This window comes from Psittacula echo (assembly GCF_963264785.1).
Source record: "Psittacula echo genome assembly, chromosome: 1".
NCBI classification, from domain to species: Eukaryota; Metazoa; Chordata; class Aves; order Psittaciformes; family Psittacidae; genus Psittacula; species Psittacula echo.
The window spans coordinates 104868962-104889850 of NC_137735.1; the positions used below are offsets into that span (position 1 = coordinate 104868962).

Below are 20889 nucleotides of genomic sequence, written 5' to 3' on the forward strand. Positions count from 1 at the left end.
AAACCAAAACCTGAAATGGAACTCATGAAACATGTCACTTCATCAGAAACATGTATGTTCCAGGCATTCATTTCTGCAAACAGCCCAACAAAACAACTTCCTGTGTGCTGGGCTATAGAGCAGTTAATGTCAAGGGAGCTGGTTGGTAGTAAGTCAGATTTCAGACTTTTGGCTGTTGCATCGGGGGTCTGTATGGAAAGGCTAATGGACATGGGGCAGTTATGTAGATGCACACACTGCCAGGACGTCCCACAAGGCACAAACTGACACTTGACTGACAGTAATGTGTCAGATGCCAAGGACTAGCAGGACATAAAGACAGAACTAATCTTCCCACCCAGAAACAGTTCCTTTTTGCCAAGACTGAGGGACATTGGCAATGTATTGCATTGCAGCTGCCACTGCATGGTTTTGGTGGGTAACAATAATAACAAATAGTAGTCGTGGGGACATTAGTCTCCACAGCTGTCATGTGCCAGCATCACACTCACTTTAAATAAAATATTAATATTATTAAATATTAAATATAAATATTAATATTATTAAATATATATAATTAAATATGGTTTGTTTTTATCAAAGCAGCAGCAGGGCCACATGAGACATTTTCCCTGGGTTTAAAATTATTTCTGATTAGTGGAAAATCTCAAGGCTCCTTCATAAATCATCTCAGCCTCTACATCTCTGCAGTATGTTTAGCATGGCCCTAATATCAAAATGGTGTGTACGTTTTCCTTAACACTGATGGCCACCCCTAAGACCATATTTGCCAAAACAAACGTTACCCTTTGGCAAATTTATTCCCTAACATCTTTCTCCCATGAACATCATGTTCCCCAAGTGAAGAATGAAGAATGCATAGTTGGCCATCCCATGGCTGTGTCATCAACCAAATACATGTACATGAGTTATGTACTCCTTTGTGTTATGATTAGGTGCTTATACTTTGGTCAGAATTTCCATTTTATGTTAAAGAGTAGTTCTAACAGCATGAAAGCTTCTCAGGTCATTCAAATGCAAAGTAATGGTTGATGTCTTCATAGGCAGATGATCAAAACAAGGTCTCTCATCTTCTACATGAATAAATTCTTGCTTGGCACACTTATTTAAGGCTGAAATTCTGGTATGGGAGTTAGACATACAAATTTTCCTTTCAACAAAGGAAAGATGGTCAAATCTTTCTGCGATAAAGAATGAATTGAACCTGTGTGCTGTATTTCCCAATGGACAGTTTTAAGAAGTAGGCAAAAGAGCTCTTGCTGCATTTCTCCAAGGCTGTTCTGAGCTGTGCAAAAGTTATGTTCAGGATGCACCTGTCATTTGTGCATTGTCATTTTCAGAGGATGTAGGTAGGTGAATGACTCAGTTACGAATCATGACTGTGTGTAGGCATGAGAAAGGCACAGAGAGATAAGTCTGCCAAGGTGGAAACCATATCCACAGAGCTCTAGTGCCACTCACATGACTAGCTCTCCTCTTCATTCCCAGCTACCAGCATGATGTTTAATTATTTTCATGTGTCCTTCCTCCACAGAAATAAATTGTCACTTGCCATCAGGGTGGCAGACAGTCCAATCCTATGAACTTCTTTTGGAACATTTCTGATACATCCTGCTGCCTGTACTGCACAAAAATGAAAATGTACTCATGGAAACCTGGGTTTATTTAACTCACTGTCCTGTTTTCTTTCAAGTGTACAGAAGTTGAATGAGTTTCTCCTGAGTGATGAGATTGGAGATGACAGCTGGAGAGGAGGGGACAGCTCTGTAGCTTATGAATCCTGTAAGAAGCACACAGGACTTGTAAGTTCTGATTTATGACACTGAATTTCAAAGTAGAGAGGCCATATAGCCCCATACAAGGCCACTGGCCAAGCTGGTAGGGCTTGTGAGTTTTGGCTTTTAGTCTGACTCTAATATAAACCAGTTTTGCCTCCTATGTCAGGATCTCTTTTTTCTATGCCGTGAAGGGTCCCCCAAACATATGTAAGCATTGAAGTGCCAGTAGTTATAAAAACCCCATAACACACCAACACATTTACACATGGTTCAAATTCATCCTTCTCAGTTTATATAAAAGACCCATGTGCATTTCCTGTGATCATAAACTGATGGGGTTTATACCATATATTGCCAGTGCAACCCATCATACATTGAGCATCTTTAGGTAGGACCAATTCTGACTCTGGGAAATTCAGAATTTGAGGTGGGAAAAACAACACCAAACTTTGTGAAATAGGAATTAATTCCAGAATTCTTTTTCTGGAGTGCTAAACATACAGTGAATTTGAGTAAAATTTGAAGGGGGAAATAACCCAAGAGAGATGATTTGGGAAAAGCTGGGGTTTTTTTTCATTTTGACATTTTTCTAAAACTAGATATTTCACCTGTTTCAATCTGATTGCATACATTGAAATGTGACTGAAACTTGTAGACAGTAACAGAAAGAAAGGATTAGCACAAAATAAGTTTCATTTTGGAGTGAATTAAATTAGTTTACAAACCTGAAAGAACATTTTTCTGGGTCAGCAATTATAATAAAGGAAACAAAAATTAAACTGTTTCAGCATTTGTTTTATTACTCTTGTCCACCTTTTGCTTAGCCATACAGAGAGAGACAAAGTCTAGATGATGAGGAGAGGGAAAACTAAAGGTAATATTTGTAAAGGTTAAATCAATCACTGTATACAGCCCAGCTATCAGGAATCACTAAGATTATACCAATTTAGCTCAATACAGTGGCACTCATGAATACCACAGGTAGCTCTGAATGAGCTAGTTCCATAATCAGTATTATGCATTAGCAAGGTACTCTGCACAAGCTAATCTGATACGCTTCTTGCTCCTGTAGCTATTCTGCTTGCAATAACCAAACTGGTAACTCTGCATGTCATTACACTTTTACTGACACAGTTTTGTCTGGAGATACCTCAGGTGGGGCAGACTTACCAGCAGTTTGAGGAGCATGAGAAAGCTGAAGTTTGGGATGGTTGTTTACGGGAAACCAAAAATCAGATATTTCATGTGCTTCAGTAAAGGTGTTTAAAACATTACCCTATGTGCATCACAGTAGTGTGTCTTTATTATCACAGATGCTGAAAAGCACTGGTTTCTTCTTCTCACCTAGAATGGTGGTAAGAAAGGGAATGGGTTGTTTGTTTTATTGGAAACCAAATGCTATACTGTCTCAAGAATTCCAGCTTTTCTCCTTTCTTCATTTCACTATGTAGCACACCAAGGCCATCAACAGGAGGCAGCCCTTAAGGTATCAGCTTGAAAGCTATGAGCAGCCAACAAGGAAGCAAACACGTCCTGTGGAGATAGACGATATTGCAATCAAGGTGGTAACACTGAAAACATTGTCTTGTTCTTTACAAGGAGTAGGTCCCTCTGCACAGTACCTGATAGTGCCCAACAGATGTTTAAACAGATGGTGCTGTTCTTCCAAAGGCAAATTGCCCATTGTATGAACAAGCCCCTAAATAAATTAGCAGTTTGGCAAAATAAGTGAGAAAAATTAGCTTCTGACCAGGTCTTTATAGAGATTCCGTGTCTTCTCAGGAAACAAAGAGGCATCATCAGAGGAACAAAAGGAACAAAACCTAGACAATCTGAACTGCAGAAATTAATACACTTTTTTTTACTTTCCCTCCATGCACTACTCTTTCACTCTTAGAACCAAGACAAAACTTTTGAGTCATTTTTTGACAATTATTATTGAGATGTCATTTATTATGACAGTATTTTAAGTCATGTTGGCCAACTTTTCCACATATATGTGCTCTGTGCAAAAAATGTTTCATGGCCCTGTCAGGAAGTTTGCACAAAAAGGGAGGGTCCACTAGGGAACATTTTACTTATGTCCAGCCTAAACCTTGTGAATATTCTATTTGTACTTTGGGAATACATTCACAAGTGGCTATATATCACAATATGCAGAGTGATTCATTCCTTGATAAGCTATACTATTTATATTATCACCTGTGGTCTTATGATTATTCTTCTACACTTGACATAATGAAAATATTTGGTAAAAAAAGTTCAGCTCAAGACCATCCCTTTATTGCGTTTCATACAGTATATATACTTGTGTATATAACATTCACAAACTTTTCTGGGTTTTGCAATCTTTACTAACCTAACTTTGGGTTTGCTTTTGTTTATAAGCCTACCTCCCCACATCTATTAAGCACAGATTTATTTTAGTAATGTATTTTGAATCCAAACTAAATGTTCTTTTTTTCATTTTCCTCATATGTTTGTGTAACTGACATATGGTAACTTTTTTGTAGGTGACCAATGGATACTTTTCATGGGGAAGTGGTTTAGCTACACTGTCTAATATAAACATTAGAATCCCAACAGGTAGGATAAATGCGTACCTCAATCATGAAATATGTAATATTAAATTGTTACTAATCCCATTCCTTGATGTTGTGAAAACACAAAATCATGCATTAAGATTTTTATAAGAAAAAATTAAGGTTAAAAATGTATACAAGATCATGAACTGTATTGGTCATATAGCTATGACACATAATATATATACAGTATTGACCCATAATATATATAATAGAATACCGAAAGTATTATAAATAAGCAAAAAAATTACATTTTTTTATATACCATATAGTTTTTATAGGTTTTATAATAGCAGGAACAAAGTCAAGAGTAAGAAGAAATATCAAAAAGATGGTTATAAAAAAATTGTTATTATTTTTAATAGACTAAAAAAAAAAGAATGAGGGAGAGCTCCAGACTTATTCAAACCATCTAATTCAGTATTTTGTTTCCAGCAGTGGCTACCAGTGCATGCACAGGGATGCAGAACTCATATATTTTACTTCTCCTGCCATTTTTCAACATTACAGTCTCTCAGTTCACAACTGTTTTAATCTCAGAAAATTCTTTCAGCCTTATGCAGTTTGTCTGTCAAGAAATCCTCAATTATTTTCTCTTTCAAGAAATTTATCTTTGTCCAGCTGATTTCCTGTAATTTCTTGCATCCTCAATTACCTGGGAGTTCCACAGGTTTACAAAACACTTACTTGTTTTGGAAGACTTGCATAGCAAATGTGAAAAGTAGCAACTACTGTTTCTTATTATTGTGGTGGTGGTGGTGGTGATGTTAGTCATTATTAATGCTGTAGAATTCCTACCTGTTGATGTATCATGTTATTAAATAGCCTGTTATTTTTATGTCTTATCAAGTGCTTAGTTTTAAAACAGCTTATTACTTTAGGTTGACACATTTTAGATATAATATAAGTACGAAATAATCCCAAAGTCTGTATCACTTCTTTCACTGTAACATTAGGTATCCTAGAAATATATGAACACTTCTTTGTGCTGGCCCAGTGCCCCATACAACACCAGCAGAAAGTCTTTGCTTGAAGGAATGACTATCTAAGGCCATGGGTACCCAAGCTGGATGTGCCAGTCTGAGAGATTTCCTCCTTTGGAAGGAATAAGACCCATAACTCCCTAGCTGCCAAGAACCTTACCTGGCAAATGCACTAGGTAGCGCAGTTAGTGAGTTGGGAATTAGTTTTTGGGAGTATCTGAGAAGTACCATTGCAATAGGTGTAGGAGGGAAGGAGGAGTACAGCGAAACAGAAGAGAGCAATGGATCTTCTTTCAGTTTTGGTCACTTTTATTAGATTGGCCCAAACTTACATGCAACCCCAGACTGGATAAACACTCCCCACGTTGCATCATTTAACCCTAAATAACTTCCATACAGTAACAGAGTCCCATACGTGTGATAAAGTATGTCAAAGTAGTAGTCTCATTCCTTTGGAGATGAGTATGTACTTTTACTGTCCATTAATATATATTTCCATAGATGAATATGTGCAATATTGCCCATTTATGTAGTGGATGCTAACAAATTTAACCACCTAGTTCAAATGCTCTAGAACTGGATCTGTTTGGGCCTTGTCGACTTGAGGTTTTTTCCTTTCTTGAAAATGCGTTTGTTATTCTTATTATCATAGGTCAGATGACAATGATTGTGGGTCAAGTTGGCTGTGGAAAGTCATCACTTCTACTTGCTATACTGGGAGAGATGCAGACACTGGAAGGAAAAGTTCACTGGAGCAAGTATGTTTCATATAGCTATTAATTCCTGTATTCATTTAAGATGGAGATAGTTGGGATTTGCTGGGAGAAAGGTGAACTTGATGTCTCAGAACTGCATGTTGAATGATTGTTATCACCCAGATCTTCACTGGAATAAATCACCTGCGAACTTATAGAGGATTTTCTGTGCTGTTTTGCCATGGTTCATAGCAGGCAGAACAAAATGCCTCGGGAAGAGAAAGAGACTAGTCTGACAATTAATATCTAATATATTAGACCTAGCAAATGCCCTGAATAGAAAGGATATACTATTCCTGCTATCAAATAGGCTTCAATACTCACTATAATGGAAGTCAGCATTGTTACGCTGCTACTGTATGCACCAGTGAAAGCATGACAGGACGGAGCTTCTTCAGTTAAGTAGTATGCATAGGGCACCAGCATACCCGAAAGGTTGTATTTCTGACTCAGTGATGCTGCTGCTAGGAGAAGAAAAGGTGATACAACAACAAACACGTGAGCAATGCTTTTCCACTTCCCTCTTATCTGCCCAAGCCTTGCTTATGGAAGTCAGTGTTACTCTTCACAGTAACATGTTCAGAAAGCAGCCTGAGAATGCCAAATACCTAAAGAGTAAAGGCTATGAAGAAGCTGTTGCTGAAGAGGGACTGCCAGCGAGGTCAGGCCTTGGGATCCACGTGGATTCAGACCCAGCGAATGAGAACTTCCTACAGAAACGACGTGGGGCAGCAACTACACTTCCTGCCTAGCCAGGGCAGAGGCAGTGGAAGAGATGTGCTGCAACCTCAAGGCTTGTTCTTTGATTTTAAAGATCAGTTCTGTTTCCTTTAAACTACCAAGCCAAATTCTTCTTAATTAGCTTTTCAAGGAGAAAGGGTTAATTTTGTCACAGAGACCAATATTTAGTTGCCCCATCCCTTGACTAGTGACCTCGTCTGTCATCTTTTTCTTACAGCAATGTTGCAAGCTGGATTTTTTTGCTTTTCCTGTGCTAGTATGCATGGCATTTTTATTCTCTAGCTATATTTCACTGACTGCTATTCTAAACATATGATCTCACTGGAGTAGCAGGTACAGTTGGAGCCAAGGCAAAACTAACTTTAATTATATGTGAGTTTAAGCTTTGAAGGAAAATTAATATGTGTCTTATCATAGTTAATTTCTTCGGGATATATAATGAAGATTTTGACATCGCAATCCGGCATTTTTTTCTGAGTAGTTAAAATAAAAGGAATGAGTAGAGTGTACCTTGAAATTATTCTCACAGTTGTTTTCAAAGATATATTTGAAAAATACTCACATTTTTCATATAGAAAGATATGGAATTTTGGAAATATTAGAGAAAATAAGAAAATCTTAGAAAGATACTAATGGAAGTTTATGAAATATTGCATAAGTTTCACATTGTTTGAGAGAGATTAAGATCATATTATCAGGTGAATAGCACTCTGTACATAACCAGGCAACTCAAGTTTTAGCAAGCATCTCAGGCCCTACTGAGCAACTTCTTTTCATTGCAAACTACAATTTGGTACTGTGATACAGCTGATGCAAACACAGTTATGTTCTCCTGATAATTTCAGACTGCCTGACAGACAGATGAATACAGAAGGATACTTCAGGTATTTAACCAAGTGGATCCTGTATTTTACAAAACCGTAATAAAGGTCCTATTTACACTCTTAAATTCCTTTCCATGTAATTCCACATGCATGACTAACGCAGCTACTGATCCAGGGACGAAATGCAGGCTAGGTGAATTCCCCAGCAAATTCAGGTATAATAACACAGTAATAGTAATGATGAAAACATTATAGCACAATATAACAGCCCGTTATATTGCAGTAATCCTGTAATGCATCATTGTGAAAGCCCATCATGGGGCTTGAATACCCTGTTGCTGTTGTGATTGATTGCAGTGAGAGCTGTATGTCCTGCTGCTAAGTTTGTCACTGGTTTGGGATCTTAGGGGAAGAAAGCATCTTAATGTAACTTTCTGTAGGAGATCTTGGCCAGGGTAAATCTTAGGTGCCAGATCTCAGTTCTTCCCCACTTCCCCTCAGACATATTACAAATTTTAGAGAAGGAGCTGGCTTTTTCTTTTCCCAGTGCACAATCAGCTAGAGAAACTTCTTAAACACTGAAGCATAAGCTGTCAGGATGCAGTGGTTCAGCGGATGTTGTTTCAGATCTCAGTTATTAAGTCTGTACAGGAACAGATGTGGGGAATATGCAGAGCCATCTATTCCCCTCATCCACACCAAGCCAAACAGTCAGAATAGTCTCCAACTGCCAAGCAGAGTAGGTAAGTGGAAGCCCTTCACCTGGTATACATTTTCTGCACATTGAACTAATTTCCATGCAAACAGGTTGTTGTGCTGGGTAGTATTTGTGTAGATGTTTGGCCCTTGTCTTGCCTCAAATTTCTTGACTGTATTAGCAGAAGAGATGGTTTGTTCTGCTTTTACAGTGATATCCTAGAGATTTTCTATCTCTTTATTTTCCTTCCTCTGCATTTTGTAGGCCGATGGAATCCAGGCCTGACTAGAGATGCATTATTCTATTTTTAAAAGTTCAGAGTTTAAAGTTAAAAGTGATCCGAACTTCTTTTTCACTTTTCCTTAAAAGCTTGATTTAAATTTATTTCTATATTATTTTATTTTATAGATTTAAAATCTTATAAAAATAACTAATTCATCTAATCAGTTTGGTCTTTCCTACTGTTTCAGACTTGAACTTATCATGCCCCATTTTAGGCAATATGTATATTTTATAGTACAGATAAAAAATCATTATAAATAGCTACATTTCAATAAATAAGGCAATTAAAGCAAAGATTACTAATCCCAGTGGGCAAATAAAATACTCATTTTAAAAACCTCAGGAGCTTCCGTTTCAGCCCACTCCCATGCTCTGCAATTGTATCACTCTTTCAGAGTCAGTAGAGTGATGAAGTATAAGACCAAATACTTAATGTCCTTATTTGTGAGGGCCCCTGTTCAGTAAAAATCTTACATGTGTTTATTCGTGAGATTATTACTGAATGTGGGTTCAATGAAAATGTATTTTTCAAGCTAAGCATGGAACGAAAGAAGAAACCAAGAAAGAAGTGTTTAAGAAACTGAGATCCTAAACACTCATTCGGATAACCTACTTGATTATAATGACAAGCATATTAAATCTGGTATGGAATTGCAAAAAGTCTTGCAAAGCTTCTGTCCAGTTTTTGTTAAATTGTACTTTAGAGGGCACTCTCAAATGTATAGATGAAAGCATTATGCCTTTCTTTACCATTCAAATGCTCTGCTGATAAAAGTTTGAGGGTTTTCAACAGAGAAAATTTAGGTCATCTTCTTTTTTGTTTGGCTTGACCTAATTTCCAGCCTCTTTCAAATCTCTCTTTAGAATCCATCTTTTGCTTTCTTGTGACTTGTTTCCATTGTAGCGAAGGCTGGAAGCTTCTGCTGAATAAAGGACCAACTCTAGTGAAGGAATGTTCATTTTCAGCCTCAATTTATAGTTCTTTTGAGATAACCAGCAGGGCCTGTTCACCTCTGGTGTAGTATCTTCTCTGTTGATAGGTGCATGAAGGAAACACACTGACTGTGTCCTTTAGGAGGCATGAATTATCAAAGTTCTTAGACAGCTGATGTGCAGCAAAGAAAGGAACATGTTTCAGTTCTGGCATTTTGGGAAGATGCATAATACATAAGTCTGGCATTATAAGGGCTCTGCTATTAGAATTTTTATGCCCTTTGCCAGACTTGGATCTTCTGCTTATAAGTGCAGCTGCAGTTACTGGCATCCCAGCAGGCAAGCAGGCATTTTCCTCTTAGCAGTAAAATATTTCATCTGGACGATTCATAGACTTGGGAGAGGAGGATTTGTTTGTTTCTTTGGGGGTTTTTTGGTTTGGTTTTTTTTTTAAGTCAGTCAAGTAATACATTAGTATCAGTTTTCTAGTCCCTTCTAATGCCTGTTTCCATTTACCTGGCATAAACTTACTCTTTTAGGTTTTGCACTTTGCAGTGATGTGTTGCTATGCCTGGACATGAGCCCCATTGCTGGTCCAGAGCTGCTTTGACTGCCATTTCATGCCCTCAACACTGTTATTAAGTCAATTAACAGAGGGAGCTGCAAAGTCATCCATGTTATTATTGCTATTGCATGCTCTTCAAAACATATTTAATGGATATGATCCTTAAGAAGTGGAGGTTGACAAGGAAAGCCTATGTATTGTAGTGCCATGCATGGCTTGATGCAGCCTTAGTGCTGTAAACAGGTTCAAAATCTGTTCTGATTCAAAAGTGTATCTGCAAAGCTTACCTTTGCTGCAGGGGAAATTTGACAGTAGTTACCAACTTTTGCAGGTCTGTGTGAAGAAGCTAACTTATTTGCTTGTCAACCTTTTATATGCCCAGGCAGTATTAGTAATTCCATTTTTAATAGGTTTTGCAATACACTTTTCATTTTTAATACATTTCATAACATAACTTGCCTGTTTAGCCACTATGCACTATAAATATGAAACTGTTGTATTTAGAAAAGATCTACGCTTTTACTTAGAACTTGTTTATTTTCTCTTTAAGAGCAACAACAAAAAAAACAGTAAACTGATGTTGAGTCCTTAAATATGTACTTAACTCCAGTTTCCCTGTATGTAAAACTAGCACAAAATGTTATTCTCTGTAGTTTCTGCTTACTAAATGTCATTTACCATAACTTACAGTGTAAATGAAACTGAATCTTCTTTTGAAGCACCCAGAAGGTATTATTTCTATTTTTAGTGTATCATAATACACTCATTCATTTCTTCAGAATTTCCTCAAAACTTCACCTTTGTAGCCTTCAGCCATCTCTGTGTTTTCTTATTGTGTCGATGATCATTTACCATATGATTAACCGACAGATTGTATTAAACCTAGTGGATCCCAATCTTCTCCAGCCATTGTACCACTACCTCAGTCTTGTCTGAAAGATGTTCAGTGCTCTCAGCTCCCATTTGACATCGCTGGGAGTTTAGTGTGCTCCATATCTTGCACGACAGGACTTCAGATGTAAGACATCATTACATGTACTCTCCCATGTGATTGCATGTTCTCTGATCAGCACTGTGTTTCATGTTGCTTGTAACCCAGTTTGACAGTTGTGTGATGGAGCAAGAAAGGGAGCTGGTTGTGCTCCAGCTGAAGTCAAGTGGTGACTCCAGCCCTAGCTTTAGGGAAAGGGCCTGCAAGTTGAAAAGGACAAACTAAACTAAAAATATGTCATAAATGATAGAGAAGTAGTGGCACACATAGCTGTGGTTGGGAACCCACACCATGATCTGCTACCTGATAACCCTGAGGGCAGATTTCATACTAGTGCATACTGAACTGCTAAAACTCCTAAAATTTTGGGGATACTACTGGCTGCTTCTAACTAGCTATTTCTCATACTCTAGCACCCTCTCTCTCAGCAATTCCTAGATGCTTACACACAAAGCTGTATCAAATGGTTGGTTGGAAGAAATACTGTCAAAGAGACTGAGAAGGAAGATGGTGTTCAGATCTAGAAGCTGGTACCAGTTCACACCACCTTCCTCACATGTTTTGCGCATCTCAGGAAAATGTCTGAAATTATATGAGCTTTTTTGCTGCTGTACGTAGGCAAAACCACCAAAAGTAAAGACTCTTCATATCCCTATTGTACACGTCATTAGGTATTTAAACATGTTTAAAGTATGTCTAAAAAATACTTGAGAGACCATAGTGATTCCTTCCTAACCTGTATTGAACTGCCCTCTTTTCCAACATCATATTAGTCCACTGAAGATCTACAGACTTAAAGGAAAAAAGCATTCACTAAGAAAGAAGTATTTTGTGTGTATGGCCACATAAAAGTTTCTAAAACTTCAGAAAGCAGCAAGTCAAGTGTACTAATGCCATTAGAACAGTGCCTTTTCACTACTTGTTATGATGTTAGAGAAAAAAAACACCCAAATATCTATTCTTGTGAGAATTTAATTATTTTGATTATTTATAATTTGCCTTTGGGTTGAAATTGCAGTTACTAGATTGAGGTAGGTACCAGCCATGTATAGTAGAATAGCATACAACTGAGAGTGTAGATTTTGCCATCAGGTGAGAGTGGGTGCTGTTCTAACAAAAGAATCTGACTTAAAATCCTTCCCTTCACTTTTGTAACAGTTGCTTGGTCTATGTGTTTCCCTGTATTTCTATGAATGCACATTCATAAAAGTAATTTTAAACCGATTTTCAGACATTTCATAATATGGGTGCTTTGCTTTTTAATAATGCTCTTTATCTGTCTGCAGTAGAAACAGATACTCAGTGGCTTATGCAGCTCAGAAGCCGTGGCTGCTGAATGCAACTGTGGAGGAAAACATTATCTTTGGGAGCCCATTTAATAAGCAGAGGTAAGTATCAACTCCTTTGCAAAAACACCTGGCAGCTTCTTCTAGAGGGTTTTGTGGCTTCTCCTTCTGGAAGAAGTTTGTAGGTTCCAGAAATATCAATGCACAATAACACTGAGGTAGATTTAGCTAACCTGACTTTACCCATCTCAAGGGAAGGTTTCTGTTTTAAATCAATCTTTCAAGTCTCCTCTTCCAACCAGAGTGCATGTCTAAAATGTTTGTGAGAAATCACACAACAGCAGTGGCTCTCCATGGAATACAGTGGAAGCCGTATGTGTATTTTTCAAGCAGCAAAAGTTAGGTGAGATGAATCCCATCTTTGAAGACTACTGACATGTTTTTGTTTTGTTTAATGGATCCTGAGGTTGCCAGAGGAATCTGGAAATAGGGATTCTGGGCATGTTTCCACTGAGTTTATGTGCTAATCCTGCTGTGATCAAGTTACTGGAGTAGCCACTTTACAAAAACACTGCATGTATGAAGATAGGGTGCCTCAAGGAAATAACCTTAATTCTTCCTTTAGAAATACAGGAGAAAGGAGTGTGAAAGCTGACGTACATGGCTTCTGTTGTTCCTATCCAGCACTTGCTTCTTGTGTCCTTCGAAAAGGTCAGCTGACAAATGCAGTGGAAAAAGTGACTTGGCTTGAGGAAAACAAATTGCTGATGTTTTCAAAGGCAACACTCTCTCTGTTTAAAGTTATTAAAAATACATCTCATTCGTCTCAGAGTGTGCTTTGTTAACATGTATGACTCCATTCCTACTTGGTAAAAGTTAGCAAATATCTTAAAATCCAGATAAGTATCTAAAATTTCAGGGACCAGATTCTTCAGCTACTGCATCCATCAGCCTAACTTCAAGCATACCAAAGGGGCCAGGCTTAATTGCACCACTCAAATAATCTCATTTCAGCAAATCATCTGCAATACCTCACAGACCTAGAAATCTAACAACAAATTTCAAGGTTTTGCAAGTGGTTTCCTGGTTCTGGCAAGATCATAAGGATGTATTTGTTCTGTAATATCACACAGAAGTAAATGAAGGGACATCTAAAGGGGGAAAAATAACAGCACATTGAAAAATGGCTTCAAACACTCTGGAGTCCAGCAAAACAGCTCCATGATAAGGAGGAATGTACTCAATAACTTACATAATTGAATCTTTAAAAAGCAGACTTGCCAATAAAGATCTCTAATAAATGTCAAGTTTTAGATGCTTAGTTTACAATGCTCCATGATTAGTCACTGAATAATCATTTTGCCGCATTAATTTTTGCAATTACCCAACCATCAGAGCCGTAATAACTTGGCAGTAAATTCAAGCTGGAGGCTTTTGTGATAGCAAAGTAAGTGGCTGATTAATCAATTGCAATGCTCATGTTGTTTTTACAGGTACAAAGCTGTTACAGATGCATGCTCTCTGCAGCCTGACATTGACTTATTACCATTTGGTGATCAGACAGAAATTGGAGAAAGGGTAAATAATATGAATGCGGTTTTGTCTGCTTAGCCTAAGTATTAAGAAGGTGCTCTCTGATGTCACTCAGACAGATCAAGTCTGTATTGGGCTTCCAGCCTGGCAGAAAATTGTAATTCACCAGGGGTTACTGAAAAAAAGTTGAAAACATTTTCCTTCTTCAGATATTTCTCAAATGGCATTTTTTGATCAGTCTCTTATATTCTGCCTGTGGAATTTGATGCTAGTATTGGTTGCATTTTTCAATTTAAGAAGCCTTCTGTGCTTAAAGAAGCTCTTCATAATTTACACTTACTCATAATTAGTTGCTGAGTGATAATTTTTCTTCTGATATTATATGAGGATTATGTTTGTTTAGCAACAGGATTAGCATTTTAATGAAGCTTTTTATTTTTATTCAACTCTACACAGTTGTAAAACGAATCACATTTCCAAAGTCGTATCATGATGTTTATTCAAAGATCATATTTCTGATCCATTATATTCATTAGGGGATTAATTTAAGTGGCGGACAACGACAGAGAATCTGTGTAGCTCGAGCACTGTATCAGAACACCAACATTGTCTTCTTGGTAAGATTTTTCTTTTTCACATGGAGCATGGGAAGTTAGTAATAAAACTGTCATTCCTTATATTTAGCTTTAGAAAAATGTATGTTAGATTAGAAAGCCATAGGGACTTGTACTAAACTCCAAATCCAAATTATAGAGTTAGTAAATAAACATCCACCAGAGGCAGCATCAGCACATACTGGGAGGCTGGTGAAGGTGGGATTTCCTACAGAGATTAACACTGCAAGAGTAGAACAGATTGTCTAACTTCTGCTCACTCTCAGTGGTGACCTGGTATCAACATAGTCCCACTGAAATCAGCAGGACTTCTGATAAGAAAAAGCACCATAATGCAACTACTTGTGAGCAATGAGCAGACTGAGGGTACAGCACTCTCATGCAGAGTGCTGTGAATTTGGACAAACTTTTCCTTCTCTATTACTTATTTCAAGACACGTCAGGAATTTCAGGAGATTATTGCTCATGAAGGGGCCGTTTGAGCCTCTTCAAAATCAACCAAGGACTTCTGTTCTTAGAGAAAAAGTGTTTCCATTTTAATATCCTTATCTGTCTTCTTGGTACCCACACTCACTCAAAGACTGACACATCTGCAGTTTACTTTGGAGGAAATTAGAACAGTTCCTAACTCTGCTTTAATTTTACTGTGTCAGTTTCCCATCAAAATTAGGCCTAAGTTTGGCTCTGAATCCTGGCATTCTTAAATTTGGATGGGTAATTTCAGTTCTGGTGTTCCTGAGCAGGATGACTCCATCCTGTCAGTGTGGCCCTAGCACTGAACACACCTAGATGTCAAAAATTGAGTCCATTGCTATCAACTGAAGAGCAATGGATTATAGCTTACTTTCATAGTGCAGCTCTCTGACTAGGTCTTAGTCATTAGAGTGATGAAACGTTAGTAATAGCAAATGCTTTCTATTAAAAAGAAAAACTCTTAAAAGAAATAAAACCAATTTTTATATCCTGTTCTAATATAATTTTTTTATTTTCATTTAATTACAGGATGACCCATTCTCTGCACTGGATATTCACCTAAGTGACCATTTAATGCAGGAAGGGATTCTGAAGTTTCTGCAAGAAGACAAGAGGACTCTTGTTCTGGTGACACATAAGTTACAATATCTACCACATGCTGACTGGGTAAGAGAAGAGATGCCACGGTGCAGATTTGCTAATGAGGAACGTCCACTTGAAGTTAGCACCATAACACTTAATGGGATCACTACTTTTCTCTGTAATAGAGTCTCTCCTTAATTCCATGTGTCATGTGGCTAACTGCCACTTTATATAATACAGATTTTATAATAGAAGGAGCAATTTTATTTTTATATTATTTGTGTAGGGTTTTTTGACTGAAAGCCACCAGAGAATTATGACTTGATTGAGAATATGTCTATCACTTATTATGTCTTGTGCGTGCTTTTTACAAGTACAAGTAAGCATGGCTTATAGAAATTTAATTTTATCAGCTGTGTCAACAAACTGAAGAAGTTATTAATAAAATACTGAATAAAATTAACACAGAAATTTCCATAATGGTAATCTCACCAATACTGAGACATGTGTTGTAGGATCCAGGTCAGTGATTATGGTATCTGTGTTGCTGAGTAAAGCTATTGACTGCTTTCCTCCCTAGATCATAGCAATGAAGGATGGCATGGTGCTTAGAGAAGGGACACTAAAGGATATCCAAAACAAGGATATTGAGCTATATGAACACTGGAAAACCTTGATGAATCGCCAAGATCAAGAATTGGAAAAGGTAAAAAGGAGCATTTTGGGGAAGGATGATATTTTTAAAAAGAAATAATTTTCAGTTAATTTCTGAAAAAACCTCAAGCAATGTCAGAAGGCAAGTTTTAAACTAGACATTAGGGAAAAAAACCCCACATAAACTCTAAGGAACTTTAAGGACTGGAATAGATTGTCTGGGAAGTATGTGATGTATCTGTCATGGGTGGGAAGTATTATTACATTAAACAAATATGCTTTTGTAATATGGTACACAACTGGTCTGATGGAGTAAGAGTTCCTAAAGTATCTCTTAGCCTTTTATTCTGTTATTGCCATGAGCATTTACCTAAAAATTATTTTTGAAGTTTTTAACTTCAGAAGAGTGGGAATGAAAGAATGGAAGAAAGAGAGAGAGAAGTGAACAAAGCAAGTTTTTCTGAAAGATAAATCTTAAAATATTGTGCTTTCACATTCTATGAACTAAAAGATCCAGATAAAGTCTCTTTGAGGTTACTGTTGGTGCTACCACAGTGGCAGGCAGCTAAGCTCTCAATGAATAAATTTCTTTATTACAGGATATGGAAGCTGACCAGACTACTCTTGAGAGAAAAACCCTTAGAAGGGCCATGTACCCCAGAGAATCCAAATCACAACTGGAAGATGAAGATGAAGGTATGTTTTATCATTTCACCTTATTTTCTTTATTACCGTGTTTCACTGCATTTTCATTTGAATAGCTGGCAGTTCTTATCAACGAAGTATGAAGACGTTGACAGCACTTGATATTAACAGTGGAAAGTCCAATACTTCTACTTGTTACCATATGACTTGTTTAAGGGGTTCTCCATATGTTTGTCAAAAATTGTGCAGCAATTAGAGTGTACCAAAAGAAGTTAATCTCTTGCTAACTCATACTGCCTAGAGGTATTGAGGAGCAAGACAGAAGTAAAACAACAGGAAGAATTGTAACACCTCTAAAGTGGGTCAGGAAGCAGAAGAGTTGGATATTAGCAGCTGGCAATGAGATCCATCAAGAACATCCCTGGGATGTTAGACCAGGCCTAAAGGGAGTTGGCATCCCTGGAAAGCAGAAAGCTTGTGCTAGGGAAGAGAACAGGCAAACTGCAGCCTTCACCTTAACTCAGCAGCAGTCCTAACTGCAGGGATTATCACAGTGATGTTGACTGGAGTGATCACAGAATGGCCACTGGCTATTAACAGTGCTTCCTTGTGATTCATCTGGCAACACTCACAATGGATTGCCATCTGAAGTCATAGGTCTTTAGATGCTGGATTGCTCCATTTTGAAGAGATTCCCAATCACTGTACAATAGGCAGAGCTGGACACAGAGTCCTTAAGATGGAAATATTATGTTGGCTTCATGCTTCTTTGGCAGAGCTGAGCAGAGCAGAGCAGTCATCAGTACACTTTCTCAGTTTAATTCCTGAGGAGTTTAAGTTGATGTTATTCCCAAGCCCCTCATTTTGGTCTGTGGAAGAAAACTTTGACAAAAACCTGTGTCTTCATTGTGGGGTATGACAGAAAACACAGGAAAAAAAGGCATGTTCATATAGTCCACGGAAGGCCTGCAAAAAGCAGACATTGCATCACTCAGATCAGAAAACACATAACAGAAAACATTTTCTTCAGGACAGAAATATAACCTGGCATTGCATTCCAGGTCATCCATACTTATTATGTGACCTAGGGAATACATACAAAGTCTCTGTGTTCCCAGAAGTGTAGAATTTCACCTTTCAAGAAATGACAAAATCACTAATTAATTTTTAATGTTCAAAATCAGAAATGAGTGGAAATGCTGTTAGTTCAGGGCTGTCAAGAGCAAGTCAGTATTTTTTCTTCCCCATTTGCAGCCTTCAAGCCTGTGAGATGTATATTCTTATTACTTGGAAAAAAATTTTTAAATGCCATGTTTATGCACCTCTGAAATACATATTTCCTGTAGCAGAAGTTGTTCACCAGTTGTATTTCAGTATAATAAGAACTATTATCATTTTTTCATAGGCAAAACTTTAGTACTCTTGAATAAAGGGAAAATTCAACTCTCATGCAACAAATGATGGAGACTCTGTATGGAAAGCTTTGGATAGCTTTCTAGAATCTTCATGCTATCCCAAAATGCTCTGCTGACTGTATAATAAAAGCAGCTGAACAAATTGGGAAAGGCCTAATGCCTACTGTAAGTAGTGAGTACTGAAGACCTGATTTACAAAAACATTAACAAAACTGTAATAAGTCAAAGACTGACAGTCTACAGAGTTGTGCAAAGAGCACAAGGGAAGTCTTACGAAAATATGTCTGAAGTGTTTGTTTTAAATGACAAATTGAATTTTGCCATTAAAACTGAAATTCAAAACAAAAGAAGTTAACCAAATCCAGTAAAACCAAGTATAATTCTTAATATTGATTCTGCACTAACTTGATCAAATGTCTGACTCACAGAGGAAGAAGAGGAAGAAGATGAAGATGATAATATGTCAACTGTAATGAGGCTCAGGACAAAGATGCCGTGGAAAACCTGCTGGAGATATCTAACCTCTGGAGGATTTTTCTTGCTCTTTCTGATGATTTTCTCAAAGTTGCTGAAACACTCAGTTATAGTGGCCATAGATTACTGGCTTGCTACTTGGACATCCAGGGACAATGCAAATGAAGTCAGGAATGCTGACGATGATAAGAGCACAAATAAGGTAGGCCATATCTTGATGCTTGACAGGGCAAAAATAGAAGGAAAATATATGTTCAAAAGTAATTATTTGCTGTTCATCTAGAAGCCAGCTAGACTAGACAGATACATATACTGAGATTGATTATTATATAGGATGGGTGAATTGTTCATGCCAAAAAATAAGACAATTCAAATTTTATTAATCTTTTCAAACATGCAAAACTGAAACAGAAGCCCGTGTTTGATGTAAGAAAAATGATTGACTTTTCAAAGAAACGAATCTCATAGTAAACTCTTCCATCTGTATTTTTTAACACCTAAGTCAATGACCCCATTTTCCTAAGTACTGGCTCTCCAGTAATGTCCTGTCGAGGGAAAAGAAATAAGTCTTCAAATGTACTGCTTAAATACAGTCTGCTTATAACTGTAAATTTGAGTCATATACAAATATCTCACTGGAATCTACTTAGTGTACTTTCAGAAGACTTAAATGTGTTGTAACCCTAGTAGATTAATTTGGGATCCGCTCTGGGAATTTTTGTGGTGCTTGAATTTAATAAAGTGGAACTTTCTAACATCTCTCAAGTGCTTTAAATCTTGAGAGGTTCTACTTTGGTTGTCTAAGCTTCTTGACTATCAGTTTGTATACTTTTGATTTGTCCAGTTAGTCAATCTTCACAGTTCTAAGTACTATCACTTCAAAGTCTTGAAAGTTACTCATCAGTAGGTTGAGGGATCTTAGTACTGCCAGATCTTCTAGTTATGTGAACTTAATGAATTGCAGTTCCATCATAGTTCTTTTATTTATGAAAGATTCTATTAACAAAATTATGTCATATAAGAGATACCACATATCTTGGGAACTTCCTAGTAGAAAAGAGAAATGTGTGTTTATTTCTGGGATTGATTTATTTGTCATTTTATTAGACTTATCACGTAGCTGTCTTCAGCATCCTCTCTGGAGCAGGAATTGTCCTTTGTCTCATCACATCTCTGACTGTGGAGTGGATGGGTCTTACAGCAGCCAAGAACCTACACCATAATCTCCTTAACAAGATCATCCTTGGGCCAATTAGGTACAACAAAAATAATGTTCCTCCTGAAGAGTTACAGTCAAAGTTATAGTCAAAACCCACCGTTTTTGTAAATGGGAGGTTAGTCTTGTGAAAAGCTCTTGCATTTGCTCTGTTTTCTTCAAGCCCTAAAAAATGAAAATGACTAGTGAGATAATCAGGAGAAAAAATCCATGTAAGAACACGTGAAATTCAGCTGAATTCTGGTGCCCCGTACTATGCAGGAAGGTTGAGTAGCAGCCAGGGAAAGGCTGTGATCTTTAGAGGGGATCTTCAGTCTTGAGGGAGCATGGATGAAGGAGCAGGATGAAAGAGCAGGAGGCAAGATGGTAAGTTTTTGGAAGAGGAGACTTAGTTTTTTAGGGGAATGCCAAAAGAAGCATTTAGAAAGTCAGGGTGCAGACATTATGATCTGTTATGTTATTTACCACTTGGTTTTAGAAAATGGCTGGACACAGCTCTGTGTTCTCTCTGACTGGGCTCTTTATCCAAAACTGGAATTCCTTTTCAGGTAACTTTTTGTTTCTAATTTGTTCAACAGATTCTTTGATATGACTCCATTGGGGCTAATTCTGAATCGCTTCTCTGCTGATACAAATATCATTGATCAGGTAGGCATATCAGTACATTCTGGTTTATTACATCTTGGCTTGTAAATTTTCATTTAGCTACTGAATAAGATGATTTATTAAAATATTCACTGGAGAAAGGCATAGCAAAAAGAGACTCTGGGAATGATAATAGGAAATGCAACATAGAAAGCACACACATTAGTAATAAAGGTGGGTAACCGTTAGAATAGGCATGGTGAGAGATAGTGGCTCTTAA

At 37.4% G+C, this 20889-nt stretch overlaps 1 protein-coding gene across 1 annotated transcript in view; it reads left to right on the top strand.

Annotated features, from left to right (window-relative positions):
• Positions 1-20889, top strand: part of ABCC9 (ATP binding cassette subfamily C member 9) — a gene marked incomplete at both ends in the record, with an annotated part of 62298 nt that overhangs the window by 21465 nt on the left and 19944 nt on the right. Inside the window, 14 exons of the mRNA XM_080631796.1 lie at positions 1694-1802; positions 3230-3340; positions 4292-4364; positions 5996-6101; positions 10831-10869; positions 12418-12519; positions 13911-13995; positions 14487-14567; positions 15567-15704; positions 16201-16326; positions 16874-16970; positions 18763-19010; positions 19916-20064; positions 20603-20672. Of these exons, the coding sequence (XP_080487922.1) occupies positions 1694-1802; positions 3230-3340; positions 4292-4364; positions 5996-6101; positions 10831-10869; positions 12418-12519; positions 13911-13995; positions 14487-14567; positions 15567-15704; positions 16201-16326; positions 16874-16970; positions 18763-19010; positions 19916-20064; positions 20603-20672 (1534 nt within the window). The remainder of the gene's footprint in view (positions 1-1693; positions 1803-3229; positions 3341-4291; positions 4365-5995; positions 6102-10830; positions 10870-12417; positions 12520-13910; positions 13996-14486; positions 14568-15566; positions 15705-16200; positions 16327-16873; positions 16971-18762; positions 19011-19915; positions 20065-20602; positions 20673-20889) is intronic.